The sequence below is a fragment of the Gloeophyllum trabeum genome, assembly GCF_000344685.1.
Source record: "Gloeophyllum trabeum ATCC 11539 unplaced genomic scaffold GLOTRscaffold_00009, whole genome shotgun sequence".
Classification (NCBI taxonomy): domain Eukaryota; kingdom Fungi; phylum Basidiomycota; class Agaricomycetes; order Gloeophyllales; family Gloeophyllaceae; genus Gloeophyllum; species Gloeophyllum trabeum.
In genome coordinates this window covers 1476279-1493783 of record NW_006920418.1, presented here as the reverse complement: position 1 = coordinate 1493783, position 17505 = coordinate 1476279, and the positions used below count along the sequence as shown (strand labels likewise).

Sequence of the window (17505 nt, the reverse complement as noted above, 5' to 3'; positions counted from 1 at the left end):
GCGTCGGGCAGGAACTGCGGACGCGTCTTTGCACGATTCACTCGCCAGGATGAACGTGAGCGCGTTACGGCGACAGCCCAAGGCGAACGCCACAGTTATAGAGAAGGTCGGGACGGAGAAGGATGCAAACGTGAGTGCTTTCCTATCTTCACTTTGAATTGATCTCATAGGCTGACGCTTACTGTACCTGTAGTTCCTTGCATTCCGGTTGTTGAACAAGCGGGCGCGTGTAAGGATCTCACCCGAGGCGCATAACCTCCAACCGTTCCCAAGCAAGACCCATCTCCTTGTAGTTGCAAACTCGAAGGGATGGTTTGCTGCTGTAGTCCGAGCAGCGGGTGGCCAGATCCGTGCGTGCTTCATTTCGTTGTTCAAGAACCCCCACTAATAACCAGCGGCCACACAGACCTCATCTTTTCCCCCTTGTCAGACTTACGCGCCGCCTTTGCGTCTACGAGTCATAGTGAAGAGAATGAAATCATTTTTACGTCCAAGCGTACTCTGCCTCTGGGCAGCGCGACTCTCGACTTCCTCGTTCTTGCCGCCAATGACAACAGACTACTGGTCTCTATCCTTGGAGGGCCTATCCTAGTCTACGACACGGCACGGCTGTTCACCGAAGGGTCTGACCCGGTAGATCCCCTGCATCAGTTCGCCCCGACAGTCGCTACTCCAGTCAGACAGATTGTTGCGAACCCTGGAGACAACCCTGAGCTCGTCGCTGTTCTGAGACAACCGGATGGGAAGCCCGAGAGCCAATTGGTTGACATGTTCGACGTACTGCAGCTCCAGAGTGTGGGCGGTTGGAAGTGGGGTTCCACGCCGGAGACTACTCCTACAGCTTGTAAGTGTGGCTAATTTCACGGACGTTCTTGATACTGAAAGCACTCAAGTGGCTTGGTCGCCCAAAGGAAAACAACTAGCCATAGGATTGGAAAATGGTGATATATGCTCGTTCAGTCCTTCAGCAACTGCGTTAGTCAAGACCAGGATACCGAAGCCCCCAGCCGCTCAGAACCCGAGCGTATTGAGCGCGACGTGGCTCAGTAATCCTACTTTCAATGCAGTGTACGCTCCTGCTGGCGCTCGTCTTCCTCCAGACGCCCCACAGAGCCATCTGATCGTATCAATGGACTCCAAGACCAACACCGTTACGACCTTCGAGTTGAACAACCCTTACTATCCTTTCCCGGGAAATCGGCCGCCTGGCCCATACACTCTCGTCCTGAGGAACTGGGACCCCACGAAGTTCCTGCTCATCATGGGCGACGGCTCGTCATCTGATATAGGTGTGATAGCCTGTATGCCGGACGAAGCCAATGCAGCGCAAGAGGCCTGGTACAACTTGTCCCTGGACGAAAATGCTACTCCAAGTATGCCTCTGGACAAGGACATGGAAGATACTACTCTCGTCGGTCTGGATCTGGATCTGACGAACACCGATTCCTTCCGCAGCACCAAAGCTTCGGGGGAGGCCTTCGAGGTAGCACCTCCGCCAATCATGTTGGCTTATGCCAACGATGGCACGATTCAAGCGTGGTTTATAGTCAACTCTGAGGGCCTCGCCTACCCTGGAATGGTCAACGCAAGTACTGCCGGGGCTGCAGCTCCGAGCGTCTCGGCGCCGGCCTTGCAGACCAGAGACATATCCATGAGTTCGGGGACGCAGCCAAACACCCCTGTGGCTGCTTTTGGCCAGGGTACGCAAGCGCAATCAGCTTTCGGACAGACCTCCGCTCCTCCAGCACAGCCGGCGTTTGGACAGACATCCACTCCTGCATCACAGTCAGCGTTCGGTCAGACATCAACTCCTGTATCGCAGCCGGCGTTCGGGCAGACATCTGCCTTTGGACAGTCAAACAAACCATCGACTACCTCAGCCTTTGGAGGCTCCGCTTTCGGATCCGGCTCGACTTTTGGTTCAGGGCCCTCGACAGCTTCGAATGCGGGTCAAGCAACGTTCGGACAAACAGGATTTGGCTTCGGTGCAAACCAATCAGCGGCCCCGGCTGCCCCTCCCCTCACGTCGACACCGTCCATGTCAATGTCTGAGCCTGGCGATGCCTTGGGTGGGCTCTCGCTAGGCGGTCCGACCAATGAAAAGCCGGAAACAAAGTCGTCATCTGTATTCGGTTCTAGCGCCCCGTCGAGTGTTTTCGGTCAGCCCTCTACGCCCAACCAATCGAGTGCTGCACCTTCTGCGTTCTCACCAGGTAACAATGCATTCAGTTCCCTGAAGCCCGCAACTGGCTTCGGTGCGTTCTCTGGGTTTGGGTCTCAGCCAGGCTCCTCCCCCTTCTCGTCCACATCACCGTCTGATACGATAAAGCCGGCATCTGGGTTCGGCGCTTTCTCCAACCTTGGCTCGCAGCAGACTTCACCTGCTACCCCGAGCGCTACAGACGCTGCGAAACCTTCACCTGCTTTTGGATCTAGTGGATTTGGCACGAAACCCTCCCCCGCGTTTGGTCAGTCCGGGTTTGGCCAACCTTCGACGTTCGGAAAGCCGAGCCTTGGTGGAAGTCCGGCCCCCGCTGCAACTACTACGAGCGCCTTTGGCTCCAGTGGCGGGGGATTTGCAGCATTTGCACAGAGCGGGACGAGTTCGTTCGGCTCTGCGTTGAAGCAAACGGGATCACCGTCCGCTACGGGTTTCGGGGCTGCAAAGACCGAGCCTTCGTCGACAGCAAGCGCCTTTGGGAGTGGAGGAGGGACCGGTACCACCAGTTCAGTCTTTAGTAAACCCAGCCCTAGCTCTCCTTCGGTATTTGGACAGCCGGCCCAGGAGACGTCTAGCACACCCGCGCCCGAGCCAGAGAAAAAGGCGACAGTACCGCCGGCGTTGGCTAGCCCTCCGTCATCTCCTACGTCTCCGACCACGGAGCTCGCACCGCCGTCAACACCGACACACAGCACTGGAGCCTTCAGTCAGCTCAAATCGAGCCCTTCATCGTTCATCCAGCCCGGCCACGGATTTGGCATGACCTCGAAGTCAGATTCGCCCTTCCTGCAGCCCAAGAAGCCTGTCGAAGGATTCGCAGCTTTGTCCAAACCGGCTGGTAGCTCTACTCCCTCCACACCGCAAAAGCCTGGTGCATTGGCGTTTGGCGCGCCTTCACCTCTAGGAGCCGCGAAGCCAGTGTTCGGCCAATCGTCCCTGGGCCCTTCCACTACGCCGGTCAGCACTCCCAAGGCCGCCCCTGCCACACCCTCAGCATCCTTGACAAATAACGCGTTCAGTGCTTTCAGCGGGAGTTCTGGTGGTTTTAGCGCTTTTGCTGGCGGAAACAAGTCGTTCAGCTCCTTACTTCGTGAAAGCAAAGAAGACATTGCCTCTCCATCCTCCAAGCCACCGGTATCTGTCTTCGGCGCGCCTCATAAGGCTCCGTCGAAAGAGACCAGTGCTAGTTCTAGCACTACACCCGTCTCTGCCGCTCGGACGCCACGCGCGTCCGCGGAGGGCGATGAGTCGGACGAAGAAAAGGGCACTCCCAAGCCGTCGGAGAAGTTCTCGGAGGAAACTCTGACGAACCAGGAGCCGCTCAAGTTGTCCGATCTATCCAAGGAGCCATCTCTCGGTAGCTTGTCTCTGGGTGAATTGTCTCGAGATTCGTCTTTCGTAGACGTTGGACGCACGTCTGAAGACGAGGAGCAGGGCCCAGGTAAGTCACCGGGATCGGAGCATACAGGTGACGAGGAGGATGCTGTCTCGTTCCTCTCTGAAGAATTTTCAGAAGATGGTGCTCAGGAAGAAGGGGAGACGCAACCTGGTAGTGAGCCCGACGGTGAAGGAGAACAAGAAGGGGAGGAGGAAGAGGAAGAGGAGGAAACAGAAGAAGAGGAAGAGGAAGAAGAAGAAGCTGAAGAGGAAGGTGAAGAGGAAGAAGGGAAAGATGTGGAGAAAGACGCGTCCCCTGCGCAGGACCAGCCTTCTGCTGAAGGAAGTAGCCCAGTTCTACCGGCAACACCCAAACAAGCGTCAAGATCTCCATCCACTACGCCGAAAGCTGAAGTGCCCATTATCCGACAGTCTCCCCCCAGCACTCCGCCCACTCCAGGAGACGGTCCCCGGACGACTGCTGCTCCGGGGGGGAGCACCACTCCCACAAGATCGCCTGCCAAGGATGTTGCGCTGACCCCGCCCTCCCAGCCTCCGTTGGCTGCACCCATACCTGTCTCGCCTTCACCTGCGACGACCCCGCTGTCGTTGGGCCTCGGTAAGCCTTCGACGCGACCGGTCCGTAGTTCACCGCTCGCGCGGCCGCCTGTTACCACACCTGATGACGAAACGGAGGGCGCCGCCAAGGTCGCTTCACCTGTCTTTGGTACGAAACCGACTACGCCTTCTCAGGCTCCTGCTCCTCCAGCTTCGCCGAAACCCGACACGGTGGCAGCTGAAGGTCCTGCTCCAAAATCTAGACCGAAGACGCCACCGCTGTTGAACATGTTTGGCGGTCCTTCCAAACCGCCTAGCGTGCTTCCCGGCTTCACGACGCCTCCGCCCTCGGCGCCTTTGACTACACCAGGATCGTTCAAGCTTCCACCGGGTCCTCTCTTCCCACCGCCTTCTCCTACCCTATTCAGCTCTAAGCCCGCTACTCCAGCCACCCCGGCTACTCCAGCTACACCTCCTCCCATTAAGCCAGCAGCCGGGGGCGGTTTGTTCGGTGGTGCCAAGCCGACACCCCCGCTCTTCAACGCTCCTCCATCACAGCCGTCTCCATTCAAAGTTCCAGCACCAAAAGAGCCGAGCGTAGAGGCTGGGATGCAGGCCGAGTGCATGCACCTCTTTGCTACACTTGCTAAAGAACTAGAGGATGTACGTTTTCATGCCTATCCTATCATGCGACCTACTCACATCCGTTTCAGCTGCGCGCCTTGGCACAGCAGGTGAGCGGGAAAACGGCTGCGCTGAGCAAGTCGACCGGCGCCACGCCGGGTGGAGTGACTTTCAGCGACATCGGGCGGTTGAAGCAGAAGGTCAAGGATCTTGAAAAGGACCTTGCCGAACTGCGGACGAGGAAGAAGACGTACAGGCAATCCATTCACGAGCTGGAGAGCAATCTGCTCAAAGGTCAGTTCGCCTGTCATGTTATAATGCTTCTCTGCTGACCTAGTTCTCCGCAGGTACTACCAAGCGAGAGGAGATTGCACGCTTCAGCCGAGCAAGCTCTGATCCGGAGTTCGCGAAAGCATTGAGAATCAGGTCTCTCGGCCCGGAATACACGGAGACTCAAAGTCAGTTACGAAGGAATATCAGGGTAGGTGACCGCGTTTTTTCACTTTCACTACGTTACTGATGGAAGCGATGCTAGGCTCTGCGCGACCGTATTGAGAAATTGGAGGACCATATCAAGTCCGCCAAGAAGAGGGTGCGCGAGTACAAGACAGGCAAACCAGCCCTGAGGTAAGCTATTACGGTGCGTTCAGCGCTGCTAGTCGCTAACGGACATGTCAGAGCTCCTTCCCTCGACACCATCCACAGAACATATCGCAACATCGACACAGCGCTCGACCAACAAGCCATCGAGATCGCCTCGCTCGCGTCCAGAGTCACGAACCTGAAACTTGACAACCGCGGGCGACGTCTAATGCTCCGCCGACTGCCCAGCGACACGCGCGGCGCGCCCAAGAAGCCGGCCAACGTCGCGCCGAACGTGGCGGTCGCGACGGCGGCGGCGCTCAACGCGGAGCGGTCCGCGCAGCGGCTGAAGCGCGCGCTGCTCGCGGTGCGCAAGGAGCCGCTGCTGAACAGGCAGGCGGTCGAGGCGCCGGCGCTCGTCGAGACGCGCAAGAAAGAAGTGCCGCTGGCGATCACTGGTGCGGCTCCGCTCGCTCTGGGCCCGCCGAAGCCGTTCGACTTGGGCCCGCTGCCGCAGCTGGAGCTCAAGGCGGAGCCGGTGGTCCTGCCCGAGTGGTCGCTCCCGCCGCTGGACGACAGCGGCGTGGCCTCGCCGTCGCATCGGGAGCGCCAGCGCGGGGTGGCGGGCAAGTACCACATGAAGTCCGCGCCGCTGAAGAAGAGCCCCGCGCCGGCTGCGAGCGCGTCCCCGCCGGTGAAGTTTGACTGGGGCCCGCTGCCGGGGGTGCAGCCCAAGGCGATGCTGTCGGCGGATGTGAGGCCCGAGGGGGCGAAGGGGAAGGAGAGGAGCGCGAGCCCGGCGATGGAGGGCTCGTGGGTGTTGGATGGGTTTCAGGGTAAATGAGTGACCTCCTGCGCGATGTAGTGTATTGTTTTTCTACGAGATGTAGTACCTGGCGTTTGGGCAGCCTTTGAGCAACGTACTGAACCTGTATTCCTAGACCGAGCATGACTGAAGAGACGTTCCGATGCACACGCGTCTACATGCGTACGGCAACGCTGAGCATTATTATAATACAGTTTTTTGGGATGCTTTGCCTACGCCAAAGCTTCACGCACGCCCCTCCGAGCCTTCCTGCTTGCCCTCCGATCCAGGATCATCACCGTTGATTCCATCGGCTTGGTTCGTCAGATTGTGCGGATCATAGATGATAGACTCGAGATGTTCCAACGCGGCCTGCCGAGAAGAGAGCGCGTGGAGAGAGGGTGTCTAGTACGGCGCATAACGGGAATTATTGACGAAATCGCTGCGTACCCTCCCGACCTCGCTGAGCTCCTCGCCCTCGCCGCCGGTGAACACCTCAAAGTTGCCCTCCTCGGCCGCATCGATGAACGCGTCGCCGTCGTCGTCGTCCATGTCGTCGTCCGGGTCCGGGTCCGGGTGGAGCGAGGCGCAGAGGGAGAGCGCTTCGAAGATCGGCTCGACTGGTGGGGGTGTGTGCTGGTTTAGTGGACAGGTGGGAGGATTGGTCGGGGGACTTACGTGCGGACGCGCTCTGCGGGATGATGCTGAGCTCGCGCATGGCGCCTTCACCACCCGCGGCGCCTTCGCCGTCGACCTGGGGGGCGCTCTCGTCCAGCTGGCAGTAGATGGAGGGGCGGGGGTCCGCGCGCGAGATGGCGTGCAGCGTGATCGCGGGGTACTCGACCTGGAATGCGCGGCCCGCGTCGTTCACGAAGACGAGGACGCTGTATACGAGGTTTGCTCAGAGTGCAAGCTCGCGGGGGCGGGGGGCGGGCTGACCTGACCTTTCGATCACGTAGAGCGTGCCGCGGGCGTCGGCGGCGGTCGCGAAGCCGTCGAGCGGGGGGTCGAGGCGGACGGAGACGTTTTCTTGCTTGTGTCGCAGGACGGGGGGGATGTCGTTGAAGGAGGCGGGGGTGGACTCGACGAGGGCTTTGTGTTCCTCGGGGGAGACGAAGGCGGGGACGGCGGTGATGGATGTGATGGGCGGCATGGTGTATGTTTTTGACGAGATACGGCAAATGCGGGTCGGGGCGTCCAAAAAAGTTGCCGAAGCGGCGTATGTTAAACATTGCTATGTAACCGTACAGTGGCGGACAAAAGTATCTGCATGCCACCACTTTCATGGTTCTGGGCAGATCGGGGGCAACATGGATCAATGTATATTCATGATTTGTAACTACTCTATGTAAGATAAATGCATACAGACTTTCAGCCCTAGATGCCCCACTCCTTGCTTCCAGGAGGTAAATTCATCTCGAACCAGGTACCCTCAGAACTGGTTAGATGGAATCAATAAATTTATAAAAAATAAGTCTCGGCCTGAATGACTGACCTGATTTAGTACTTTGTATTAGCACCCTTAGCCTTCTTCAGAGCCAGGGCCCTCCGGGGTAAGCTCGAGTATAGGCGGCGTACTGTGGCGACATCAATCCGGTACCACTCCTCCACAATCGCAGCCCAAAGCTCATCTAGATTCTTGGGAGCTGGGTCTCGGGCTTGTACTTTCTGCTTGAGGTGGTCCCATAGATGCTCAATGATGTTCATGTCGGGACTTTGAGCTGGCCAGGGGAGAACACGGACAAGATTATCTTCAAACCAGGTTTGGGCAAGGCGTGAGCGGTGCTTTGGATCATTGTCCTGCTGGAAGATAAAATGCCGGGGGTTCATCCTATAGTCTGACATGGTCCCTAGAAGCTGTCCTTGAAGAATCTGGACATACTCTGTTGCCGTCATGGTTCCCTCGATCCAAACAAGACGCCCAACGCCCTTCCACGTCATGCATCCCCACACCATCACATGCCCACCACCATGCTTCCAGGTCTTCTGGGTATACCGCTCCTGGAGTGCATCTCCTGGCCTCCTCCAACAATAATCCCGCTCATCCGAAGTGAATAAATTGAATTTGGACTCATCCGAGAAAATGACCCATTTCCAGACCCCCACACTCCAACCTGCAACACAATGCGCCCAAGCCCACCTGGCAGTCCGATGCTTGGCATTCAGGGAGGGGACCTTCCTACAAACCCTAGCATGAAGTCCTTCCTCGTGCAAGGCACAGCGAACAGTCCGGGCAGTGACATGTTCAAAGTAGTTGTCCTGCAGGTCGACGGCATTACGGCACCGGCCTCTGTCAAGCAACTGGGCAGCAAATTTGCGGTCCTGGGGTGTGAGCTTCCTCGGACGGCCTGATTTGGGATGGGGATAGCAACTCCCAGTAGTCTTGTAATGTTTGACGATGTCGAACACGGCCCGCTTTGAGATGCTGAACCGCTTCGCAATGTCATCGGCTTTGCACCCAGAGTTGTAGAGTTTGACGATCCTGCCACATTTGGATGGTGATGTGTAGGTCATAGAGAGTCTGTATGTGAGCAAAGTTCGGGCAGGGGAGTCAAGTTGAGGGTAGGATTCGGTCGGTTGTCGACGGAAACAGAGCTGTGACAGTCACTCTTGTCACACATCGAGGCATAATGACTCCCTGGCTCATAATCCTCCAAGCTGCCACCCCATAAAATTGGTGGGGAAGGTAGTATATTAGACTATCTTCATGTACATACAATTTCTGGAATGAAAGTGTAAGCTACGAGACAAAGACAGCCGCTTTTCCCCCGAAGATGCGGCAGTGCAGATACTTTTGTCCGCCACTGTATGATCAGGCTGCGCGGTCCCGATGGTTTCCCCCTGATGGCTCCCATGCTACATAAACACAGCCAACCTCCCTCAAACTTTCACCATGGCTGCCCCCGCCGACGCCCAAGCCGCCGCCCTCCTCGCCCACGTCGTCTCGCAAATGCGGCAGAACATCGAGTTTCTCGTTTCGCAGAACTACATTACTGCAGCGGACGCCTCGCTCATGACCGCGAGACTGCCTTGTGCGACCGGCCCAGTCTCCGCCGCGGTGGCCCCCGCGCTGACCAAGGCGCCCCGCGCTGTCCCCCCTCCTCCCGCCGCACGCCCTGTTATCGGCAAGGCCAAGGCGCTCTGGCCGTACAACGAAGACGCCCAGGTGACCCAATAATCCCCCGTCGATCTATTCATCCCTTATCTTGCTTCGTCAGGACCCCTCCGACCTGACCTTCCACCCCGGCGACATCATCGAGATCGTCGAAGAGACCAACGACGACTGGTGGATCGGCCGCGTGCGGGGCCGAGAGGGCCTCTTCCCCACCAACCACGTCGCCAGGGTCGACACGCCCGCCTTGCCTGCGCGCGCGGTCCCCCCCGCGCCCAGGGGCTCGACAGAGAAGCCCGCGTACAAGCCCTTCATGGCCGCGCACCACGGCGCGGACGTGCCCCCGCCCGGCGGCGCGACAAACTCGCTCGGGCTCGCGCAGGACCCGAAGCAGGAGGCGAAGAAGAGCAAGTTTGGCAAGTACGGGAACACGGTGCGTTTTGGCTCTGCCTGGTTGGCGGATGCGTCGTTCATGGTCCTCCCCCGTTGCTGCCAGATGGCGCACTCTGCAGCGGGCGGTGTTGGGTTCGGCGCAGGTGAGATACCATCATCTTCTCGCTGCTTCCCCCCCAAGGTTGCAACATACACTAATCCCTGTTTTCAGGCGCTGCTATCGGCGGCGGTCTCGTGCGTGCTATTTTCTGATTCTATACAGGATCTGCCATGGTTTACTTTCTCCGGGTTTGAGTTGACGTCCATGTACTTTATTTATTGTCTCCGACTGCAGCGCCTCCTTCGTGTACTACATACCAGTGAATACCCAGACCAAGTGGAGCCTGTTTCCGAGACTCACTGTAGAGCCGTGTAGCAATAACACGCCCGTCTGTACCGACAATTGCAGCCATCAAGTACTCTCCTTTATCCGCTTCCGGCAAGAAGACGTAACGTGGTTCGGAATCCGCGTCCCCGCGTCGCCGTCTAATGAACGCCAGCTGCTGCACCGCACAGCGTCGACGCCGATTCCCCCACTGACTTATGCGCACCCGCCGCCGCTGTTCTCATGGCCCAGGCTCAGGCTCCGACAGACGCCCCCCATCGCGAGAGGCCCCCGCTGCACGTCCACCTGCCACACCGCACCAGCTCAGGTCCGCCCGCCTGCGCGATAGGAAAATTATGATGCTAACCCGACGCAGGCTCAGGCTCCAGCCAGCAGCAGCAGCAGCAGACCGTCCTCGCGCGCCTGCAGGCGCTCTTCCCGCCCGCCTCGCCCGGCGGCGGCGCGACGACGCCCCCCGCCGGCGTCTCGCGCCACGGCAGCGACAGGAGCGCCTCCTCCCACCGCCGCAAGAGCTCGCTGAACGTCCCCGCGCCCCCGCCGCGCGCGCTCAAGGTGCGCATCGTGACGTGGAACATGCATGATTCGCTGCCCAAGGTGAGTGGTTTGGTTCGTGGTGGCGGTGGTGGTGGAGGGGGGCTGTTGATGATTCGTGGCTGCGCGGTGATAGGGGAATCTGGAGGAGCTGCTGGGCGTGGTGCCGCCGTATATACCCCCGGGCGAGGAGAGGCCGCCTGGGCTGCCGAACTTGCCCCTCGATGATAGCCATCCATACCATCTGGTCGTAATGCGAGTCCCTGCCTTGCTCGTCTTCCGTCTGCCTTGCTAACCACCCCCGCAGTGCAGGACAAGAATGCCCAAGCTTATCAGGTGTGTCCGCCACGCGGCCCGTCCCCGTCCTCCCGCGCTCACTCGCGCAGGTATACCCCTCGGCCTCGGCGCGGGCCTCAAGCTCAAGGACAAGAGCAAAGAAGAGCGCGAAAAGGAAAAGGAAAAAGAGAAAGAGAAAGAACGCCAGCTCGAGCTCCTCGCGGGGCACAGCCCCTCCGGCTGGACGTCCATCCTCGAGGACTGGTTCTGCAACGGCAACGGCGCGGGCGGCGCGACGATCGCCGTCTCCGAGTCCGCGCCCGCGCACGCCGGGGCGCAGGAGGTGATGCGCCCGCCGGCGCGCTCGCTGTCCACGGGGGATATTGTGACCAGGGTGAGGAAGGGCGTTGGGGGCTTGCAGAAGGGCCCGTATGAGATGGTGGCCAAGGAGAGACTCATGGGCATTTACCTCGCTGTGTACGCGCATCGCGATCTGCGCCCGTTGGTTAGAGGTGAGGTTCCGTGTATGCTACGCGTACCGTCCAGCTCTCATTTGTGGGGTCTAGGTTCGTCCAAGTCGACTGTGACGGCAGGCCTCATTGGAGGACGCGTCGGGAATAAAGGCGGTGTCGGCATCAGCCTGAGCGTGGACGGAACGACTTTGCTGTTCGTCAACGCGCACCTTGCCGCCCATGGGGAGCGGGTTCACGACCGTCTGGCCAATTTGGCAAAGATAAAGGTCCCATCTCGTCCCATCCTTGCGTGCGAGGGTGCTAACGAGGGGAATCTAGAGTGAACTGGAAGTTGACACTTTCTTGAAACCGGAGGACCCGCGAAATTTAGCGGAAGGTAGGCCGTCGAGTAATATTGGCATGGCAAACTGATACGAACGCTGTTTAGACCTCACGGATAAATTTGACTATACTTTCATCTTTGGAGATCTGAACTTCCGTCTGGATATCACTCGCCTACACGCCGACTGGCTAATATCTCGGCAGGGTGAGGAGTCTTCTTGCGCAAAGTGCATTCGGAACTCATACGTTGCTCTTCACATGTCAAGAATACGAGCAGGCACTAGCATTTGACCAGCTACGGAACATAATGCAGAACGGCCACGCATTCGACGGCTTCCACGAAGCCCCCATCAACTTTCCGCCGACCTTCAAGTACGACGTCCTGAAAACGATCAAGCGGAGCAAGAAGAAAGGGCACTCGAGGGTGAGCAGCAAAGACAGCGCCATCTCCCGCGCGGTCGACGAACTGCCCGAGGTGGAGGAGAAGGACGGAGACGACCAGGACGAGCATGACGCTGACGAGGAAGATGAGCGCGGGGACGCCGAGTCGCTAGCACCCTCTTACTGGTCGTCCGCGATGGGCTCTCGGAAGACGGCAGGCGACGATGAATCGGATGAGGACGCCCCGCCGGCAACGCCCTCTCGGCCAGCCCACAGCACCGGGAATCTCGTCCAGAAGCTGTCTATCGTGACCGCTGCCCACAAGGCAAAGTCAAAGTGGAAGGCGCTCATCTCGCCTTCTGTCGCGAGTTTCACCCGGCACACACATCGAAGTATAGATGATCCCTCTCGGGATAGTCGGAGTGACGAGCCCCGCGCTGCGTCGCGTGCGTCCGACAATGTTTCGCCACCGGAGGTTCCGAGTAAGGCGAACGGTGTACCACCTGAGGTCCCCGGTAAAGTCAACGGCGCAACCCCGGAAGTCCCAAGTAAACCGGCCGGGACACCTCCAGAAGTTCCTACTAAACTTGATGGATATGTCCAGCCGAGGCGTTCTCGTCCCGTTTCTATGAAGCGTGCCCTATCTGTCAAGTCCTCGAGGCGCAGTCTCGAGGACGAACCCGAGGATCCAGATAGAGGCGTTTACGACTCCTCCGCGAAACAGAGAGTCCCTAGCTGGTGAGTGTTATGCGAAATCTCTTCAGGCTCGTCTTCTCAGCTATGGATCAGGTGCGATCGGATACTCTGGAAATCAACAGTACGGCCCCCGTCCGAGCCCGAGGAAGACGAAGCTCTTACCGGCTCCGCTCGTTCGAGGGTTGGCCATTTCTTCTCGCATCTCCGGTCAAGAGCCTCACGAAGGCGGGAATCCATTGGCACTATCAGCTCTACCGAGTCCTCACACAAGAAGGACAGTCCTGCCAATCTCATTCCATCTCCTCCCAACTCCGATCAGGAGGAACACAATGGGATAACGCTGCCCTTCTCGAGGTTCCTGGCACAACCTCAGATAGACATGAAGCTGCGGCAGACGAAGTCTATTGAGACTTTCCAGCCCCAACCTGGGGACCGATCACCGCTGCCTAGGTCGACGTCCCATGAGGCTGTTTCTCACTTCTTTGGCTCGCGCTCCCGAAGGTCGACCGAATCCGCTCTTCCGCGATCAAAGACAATCGCTGCTCCGTGCGAGGATATGACCCTCATGACTGGTTCTGCGAACCTCAGTGATTCCCCGGGCTCAGAAATGCCGCCTCCCGTCCCCCCGAAGGATCTGATTCACAGTCATATCCAGTCTAAGTGGCGTTTCCTCCCCTTCCTGTACCGGGATGCACCGAACCCCACTGTGCAGAGGCCTCCCACGCCAACCATCGAAGCCCCTCCTCCACGCCCGCGGAAAGGCGACGTCGTCTGCCTGAGCTACAATACCCTCGATGACCGGGGTATGCGCCGCCTCGAAGGGCGAAGTGATCATAGGCCCGTCATAGGATCTTATGCCATCTACATATAGCACTTGCATTCCTTCATGTTGACTGTAACATACATTCCGCTCACTAACTTATATCTCGTGTGTTGTCTACCGTAGAGCAATCTTGTAATGTAAACGAAGGAAGATGAGAGAGTGGTGCTGCTCTAATGTAGTCTGTTGCGTTCACTTGCGATCACACTTCGTACGGAGATTCTAGGCAGGCATGCCCAGGCGTGCCCGCGAAGCATTGACAGAGTCCAGTATCCACCTCTATGACATATAATACATCGATTGTACACTACGCACGAGACAGTCCAAGAGACTGGATTATTGCCCAGCAACAGTAATCGCGAACTAGATGGGCTAAGATAGGCACGCACCCTGAAAGTAATCCTCAAAACGCGAAAGAGGTAGCGACAGCATGCACCGAAACGAGAGGGAGAAAGAAAGGGATAAAAATAGATAGTTTATGGTCACCGGTGGGTAGCCTCGTGGTAATCGGGTGGGACGTCGTCGAATGACAGTCCACCGTGCGCAGGCCCCTCCAAGTCCGGCGAGAACGCATTGGACGATGGCGAACGTACGTGCGAACGATCGTCGTTCGCGATGTAGCGAGCCTTGGTGTCGCGCGTGTCTCGCGTGCCGGAGGAAGAGGTATACGTCGACTGTGCGCGGTGTACGTCGGTTGATGTGTGCGCGGGACTGGGCATTCCGAAACCTGCAGTCGATGGGACGGAAGGGCTGGTGGTGTGCTATAAACGGAGGTTTTGTCAGCAGTTGCTTCACTCTCCATGGGAGAATACGACATTACGGCGCAGCACGAGCGCCCTGAGGTCGCGACCGCGCAGCGCCCGGTCGAGCAAACGCCCAAACAAGACTAGTGACTCACATGCTGGTAGTCCCGCGGGTCGGGCATCGTCCCGGGCTCACTCATCGTGTACATGGTGCCAGGTCTCACACTGGGTTGATGCTGATCGCCGTGCTGCCACCCGCCCTGGCCCTGACTATGGTACGAATTATACCCTTGATTCTGCCCGGGGTACGCGTCGTACGATTGATTTTGTCCATGGAGCGCTTCGTATCTCTGGTTCTGGCTATGAATCGTCGGCGGGTACCCCGTGCCTACCCTCGGGACTACAATAGAACCCAGGTTCGCAGAGCTAACGTTATGCGTCCGGACGTCGTCGTAGAAGGGGTCTTTCGCGGCAAAGTCGGCTTGTCCTGGCGTGGGGCCCGAGCGACTGGAGCGGCGGCTGCGCCAGAGGAACCAATAGAGTGCGATGGCAATGGCGATGATGACGACGATGGCGGCGACAACACCACCAATGACTGCGCCCAGTGAGCTGCCGGGAGAATCGGTAAACTATCGAGTCTCCACGGGTGATGGTGGCGGGACCTATCCGCTCAGAGAGGGATGTGATCTTACTCACCTGTGTCTGTTTCCCCCGGAGCTCTGCGATGCGGACGGCCTAAGCAACAGGAGCGCCAATCATGAGCGCTCATCCATCTGATACACAGACGAGACGATACCCGTCAAATAAACACTCACTTTGCCGGGTTGGCGAGCGCATAGTCCAGCGCAAGACACGAGCCCGTCTGGCCTTGCAGATTCGTGATCGTGAGGTTATGTTGGCCGGCGCCGAGGGAGCTCCCGGCGTAAAGCATCATGTTGGACGCGAAGTACTCCTTCTGCGCGTTGTAGCCTATTGGCGGCGCACCATCGAGGCTAACGGAGTATTGTCCCATCTTGGGGCCGACCGTGCCGAAGAGCTGAACAGAGTCGCCTGGTAGAAATATTATAAAACATTGACACTATGGCTCATGGGTTAAAATTACCCTGTTGAGGGGTGATCAATTGGGGTCATGGCAGAAGTACTGGATGATGACGCACTTGGAAAATATAAGAGGCGCTGCCTCCTTGGAGGCAGGTAATGCTGGAAATGGTCAGACAGAGATAGTATAGGAATGAAGGCCACACATACTGTCCCGTTGAGGCGTTATATTGACTAGCGTTCGCAACGTTGGTGCTCCATTGGCCAGTCGACGGGAACTCGAACGAAGAGTCTGTATCGTCAACCGTCGACCAATTAGCATGTACGGTGCTATTGAAGGTAATCTAATTCCGAGATCAGCGAGGAAGTCCAACAGTGTCCTAAGTTATCTCCGGACGCACATAGTCAACGTCGAGGTACTGAGTGCCGGTATTCCCGGCGTGCGTGATCCTGACAGTGTGCGACTGTTGTGGCAGGTTCCCGACCGAGTAGAGGGGGCCCCAGACGCCCTCTGCGTTAGTCCCATTGAAAGTGCCGACATTGCTATTATCGAGCGTGATAGTATATAATCCATGGTTGAATCTCTTTGCGCCAAAGATCGTGACGGCGGTGCCGTTAAACGTGAACTCGGCGTATGCACCGTTAGTGGTCGTGAGGGTGAACGTCCCGCCATTTGAGTATCTGCGTTCATATTGAGATGAGCGGGCAGCGAGACGACTGGTGTGCTTACCGAGCGAACAGGCTGTCACCGGAGGTGTCCCTGGCACCCTCCGACCACTGATCTGCGGGGTTGTAGCCGATCAGCGGGTCGACATTGTCGATGGTGGTGGTGACAGTGGACATGCTGCCGTCGGCGCAGACAACACTGGAGAGAAGGACAGGTCAAGGAAAGGAGGGAAAAAGGGCCGCGCAGCGACGGAGGTGGGGCATTGATCGACTAGTGAGTAGTACCTGGGCCATAAAATCAAGTGTGATAACCACGACATTACGGCCTTGGGACCCAGAATTACCGTACCAGGCAATTGCAACGGACGCTACGATGAAATACTTTGGCGCCCGGCTTCCCAGTGACATCTCCCATCATCATGTCGTGATGCAACGGCGTATGCTGATTGGCCGATAGCGCGTTAATGCACAGGTTGCACCGCAGCTTCTCAGAGAATGTCGCCGAGCAGCGGCCTCCAGTCGGCGCATAGAGCTTTAAGTTGTCGCATCTCACCTTTACCGTGTACCTACTTTGCCTGGAGCGCGAACGCTACTCTGTTACCTGCGCAGAGTCGGCGGTGATACCTCTCGATGGCTGTCTCAACCGCTTTCCTGCATGATTCGACCGCGCTTGGGCCCATCCGTGTCATACGTGATCTCTTGTAGCAACGTCCCTTCAATACAGAGAGCGCCAAAGGGCGCTCAATCGCATGTGGTGGTCATAAACATACATACAACACGCATGATGCCTAAGATACGTAGCTATTTAAGCCGAGATGGTAACCTCGACCTCAACACCGGGCTCCAGGCTAATGCTTGTCTACACACAAGCTGTCAGTTGATCGAATTCACTTGGCAAAGCAACGGTACCCACGATCTGCTTGACGATCTCGCTGGAGGAGTGCATGTCGATGAGGCGCTTGTAAATCTTGAGTTCGTAACGGTCCCACGTCTTCGAACCCTCACCACAGGGCTATATATGCGCACAGAATTGTCAAGAATGCCCTCGACTGCGACTGCGCTAGGAACACGCACGGATTTACGGGTCGTAATCTTCAGGACCTTGGTGGGCAAGCGCACCGGGCCCTTCACGCGCAGCTGCTTGTCCTTCGCGCGGTTGATCAAGTCGTTCGAGACTGCATCCCATCCATCCCATAGTCAGCTCCAGTTCCCTCCACGCTTTAGGACATGCTAGCCCGCCGCGCACTCACACTTCTCCAAGTTCTTGACGTTGCTGCTCGTGAGGGTGATCCGGATCTTGTGGATTTTCGCAGCGGGCACGGCCCCGGCAGCGTCGTACTCTTTTTCGCCCTTAGCGACGTAACTCATCTTGATAGAGTCAGAAGGTGACTAGGGGCGACTACATGCATAATGAGCTGCTTCACATCGTTGCACGAAATCCGTAGACACTTACGATGAAGGTGGGTGTGTGGATGTAAGAAAAATAAGGTTCAGCATATACAC

General features: G+C 57.7%; 6 protein-coding genes across 6 annotated transcripts; 3 read left to right on the top strand and 3 right to left on the bottom strand.

Moving 5' to 3' along the window:
• Positions 1-49: 49 nt before the first annotated feature.
• GLOTRDRAFT_139623 (uncharacterized protein) lies at positions 50-6206 on the top strand (the record flags this gene model as incomplete). The annotated part of the gene is made up of 8 exons (XM_007869415.1): positions 50-130; positions 194-350; positions 407-844; positions 894-4819; positions 4870-5074; positions 5128-5261; positions 5316-5407; positions 5459-6206. The coding sequence occupies 8 exons, from the start codon at positions 50-52 to the stop codon at positions 6204-6206; spliced, it is 5781 nt and encodes a 1926-aa protein (XP_007867606.1).
• GLOTRDRAFT_62865 (uncharacterized protein) lies at positions 6027-7320 on the bottom strand (the record flags this gene model as incomplete). The annotated part of the gene is made up of 4 exons (XM_007869414.1): positions 6027-6539; positions 6618-6787; positions 6846-7051; positions 7112-7320. The coding sequence occupies 4 exons, from the start codon at positions 7318-7320 to the stop codon at positions 6414-6416; spliced, it is 711 nt and encodes a 236-aa protein (XP_007867605.1). The 3' UTR covers positions 6027-6413.
• Positions 7321-9060: 1740 nt separating this feature from the next.
• On the top strand, positions 9061-9924 carry GLOTRDRAFT_44676 (SH3-domain-containing protein; the record flags this gene model as incomplete). The annotated part of the gene is made up of 4 exons (XM_007869067.1): positions 9061-9333; positions 9386-9712; positions 9776-9815; positions 9884-9924. The coding sequence occupies 4 exons, from the start codon at positions 9061-9063 to the stop codon at positions 9922-9924; spliced, it is 681 nt and encodes a 226-aa protein (XP_007867258.1).
• A 1307-nt stretch (positions 9925-11231) lies between these two features.
• GLOTRDRAFT_111629 (uncharacterized protein) lies at positions 11232-13758 on the top strand. The gene is made up of 6 exons (XM_007869413.1): positions 11232-11376; positions 11431-11603; positions 11656-11713; positions 11765-11863; positions 11925-12777; positions 12829-13758. Exons 1-6 carry the CDS (start codon positions 11301-11303, stop codon positions 13604-13606), a joined length of 2037 nt encoding a protein of 678 aa, XP_007867604.1. The 5' UTR covers positions 11232-11300; the 3' UTR covers positions 13607-13758.
• Positions 13759-13771: 13 nt separating this feature from the next.
• Positions 13772-16179, bottom strand: GLOTRDRAFT_139620 (uncharacterized protein; the record flags this gene model as incomplete). Its single annotated transcript, XM_007869412.1, has 8 exons — positions 13772-14316; positions 14454-14907; positions 14995-15033; positions 15114-15334; positions 15456-15498; positions 15547-15680; positions 15738-16017; positions 16067-16179. 8 exons carry the CDS (start codon positions 16177-16179, stop codon positions 14038-14040), a joined length of 1563 nt encoding a protein of 520 aa, XP_007867603.1. The 3' UTR covers positions 13772-14037.
• A 449-nt stretch (positions 16180-16628) lies between these two features.
• On the bottom strand, positions 16629-17470 carry GLOTRDRAFT_78281 (40S ribosomal protein S20). Its single transcript, XM_007869411.1, has 5 exons — positions 17456-17470; positions 17253-17401; positions 17077-17177; positions 16916-17014; positions 16629-16861 (listed from the first exon to the last, which is right to left on the bottom strand). Exons 2-5 carry the CDS (start codon positions 17368-17370, stop codon positions 16808-16810), a joined length of 372 nt encoding a protein of 123 aa, XP_007867602.1. The 5' UTR covers positions 17371-17401; positions 17456-17470; the 3' UTR covers positions 16629-16807.
• Positions 17471-17505: the final 35 nt, after the last annotated feature.

Bases quoted from the DNA above. Each gene is read 5' to 3' on its own strand.
- GLOTRDRAFT_78281 (XM_007869411.1), bottom strand. From the start codon at position 17,370: ATGAGTTACGTCGCTAAGGGCGAAAAAGAGTACGACGCTGCCGGGGCC. The intron at 17,178-17,252 runs GTGAGTGCGCGG...GATGGGATGCAG, and splicing joins CGTCAAGAACTTGGAGAAGT to TCTCGAACGACTTGATCAAC. The intron at 16,862-16,915 runs GTGGGTACCGTT...GCTTGTGTGTAG, and splicing joins GCGAGATCGTCAAGCAGATC to ACAAGCATTAGCCTGGAGCC.
- GLOTRDRAFT_111629 (XM_007869413.1), top strand. From the start codon at position 11,301: ATGGTGGCCAAGGAGAGACTCATGGGCATTTACCTCGCTGTGTACGCG. The intron at 11,714-11,764 runs GTAGGCCGTCGA...AACGCTGTTTAG, and splicing joins CCCGCGAAATTTAGCGGAAG to ACCTCACGGATAAATTTGAC. The intron at 12,778-12,828 runs GTGAGTGTTATG...GCTATGGATCAG, and splicing joins AAACAGAGAGTCCCTAGCTG to GTGCGATCGGATACTCTGGA.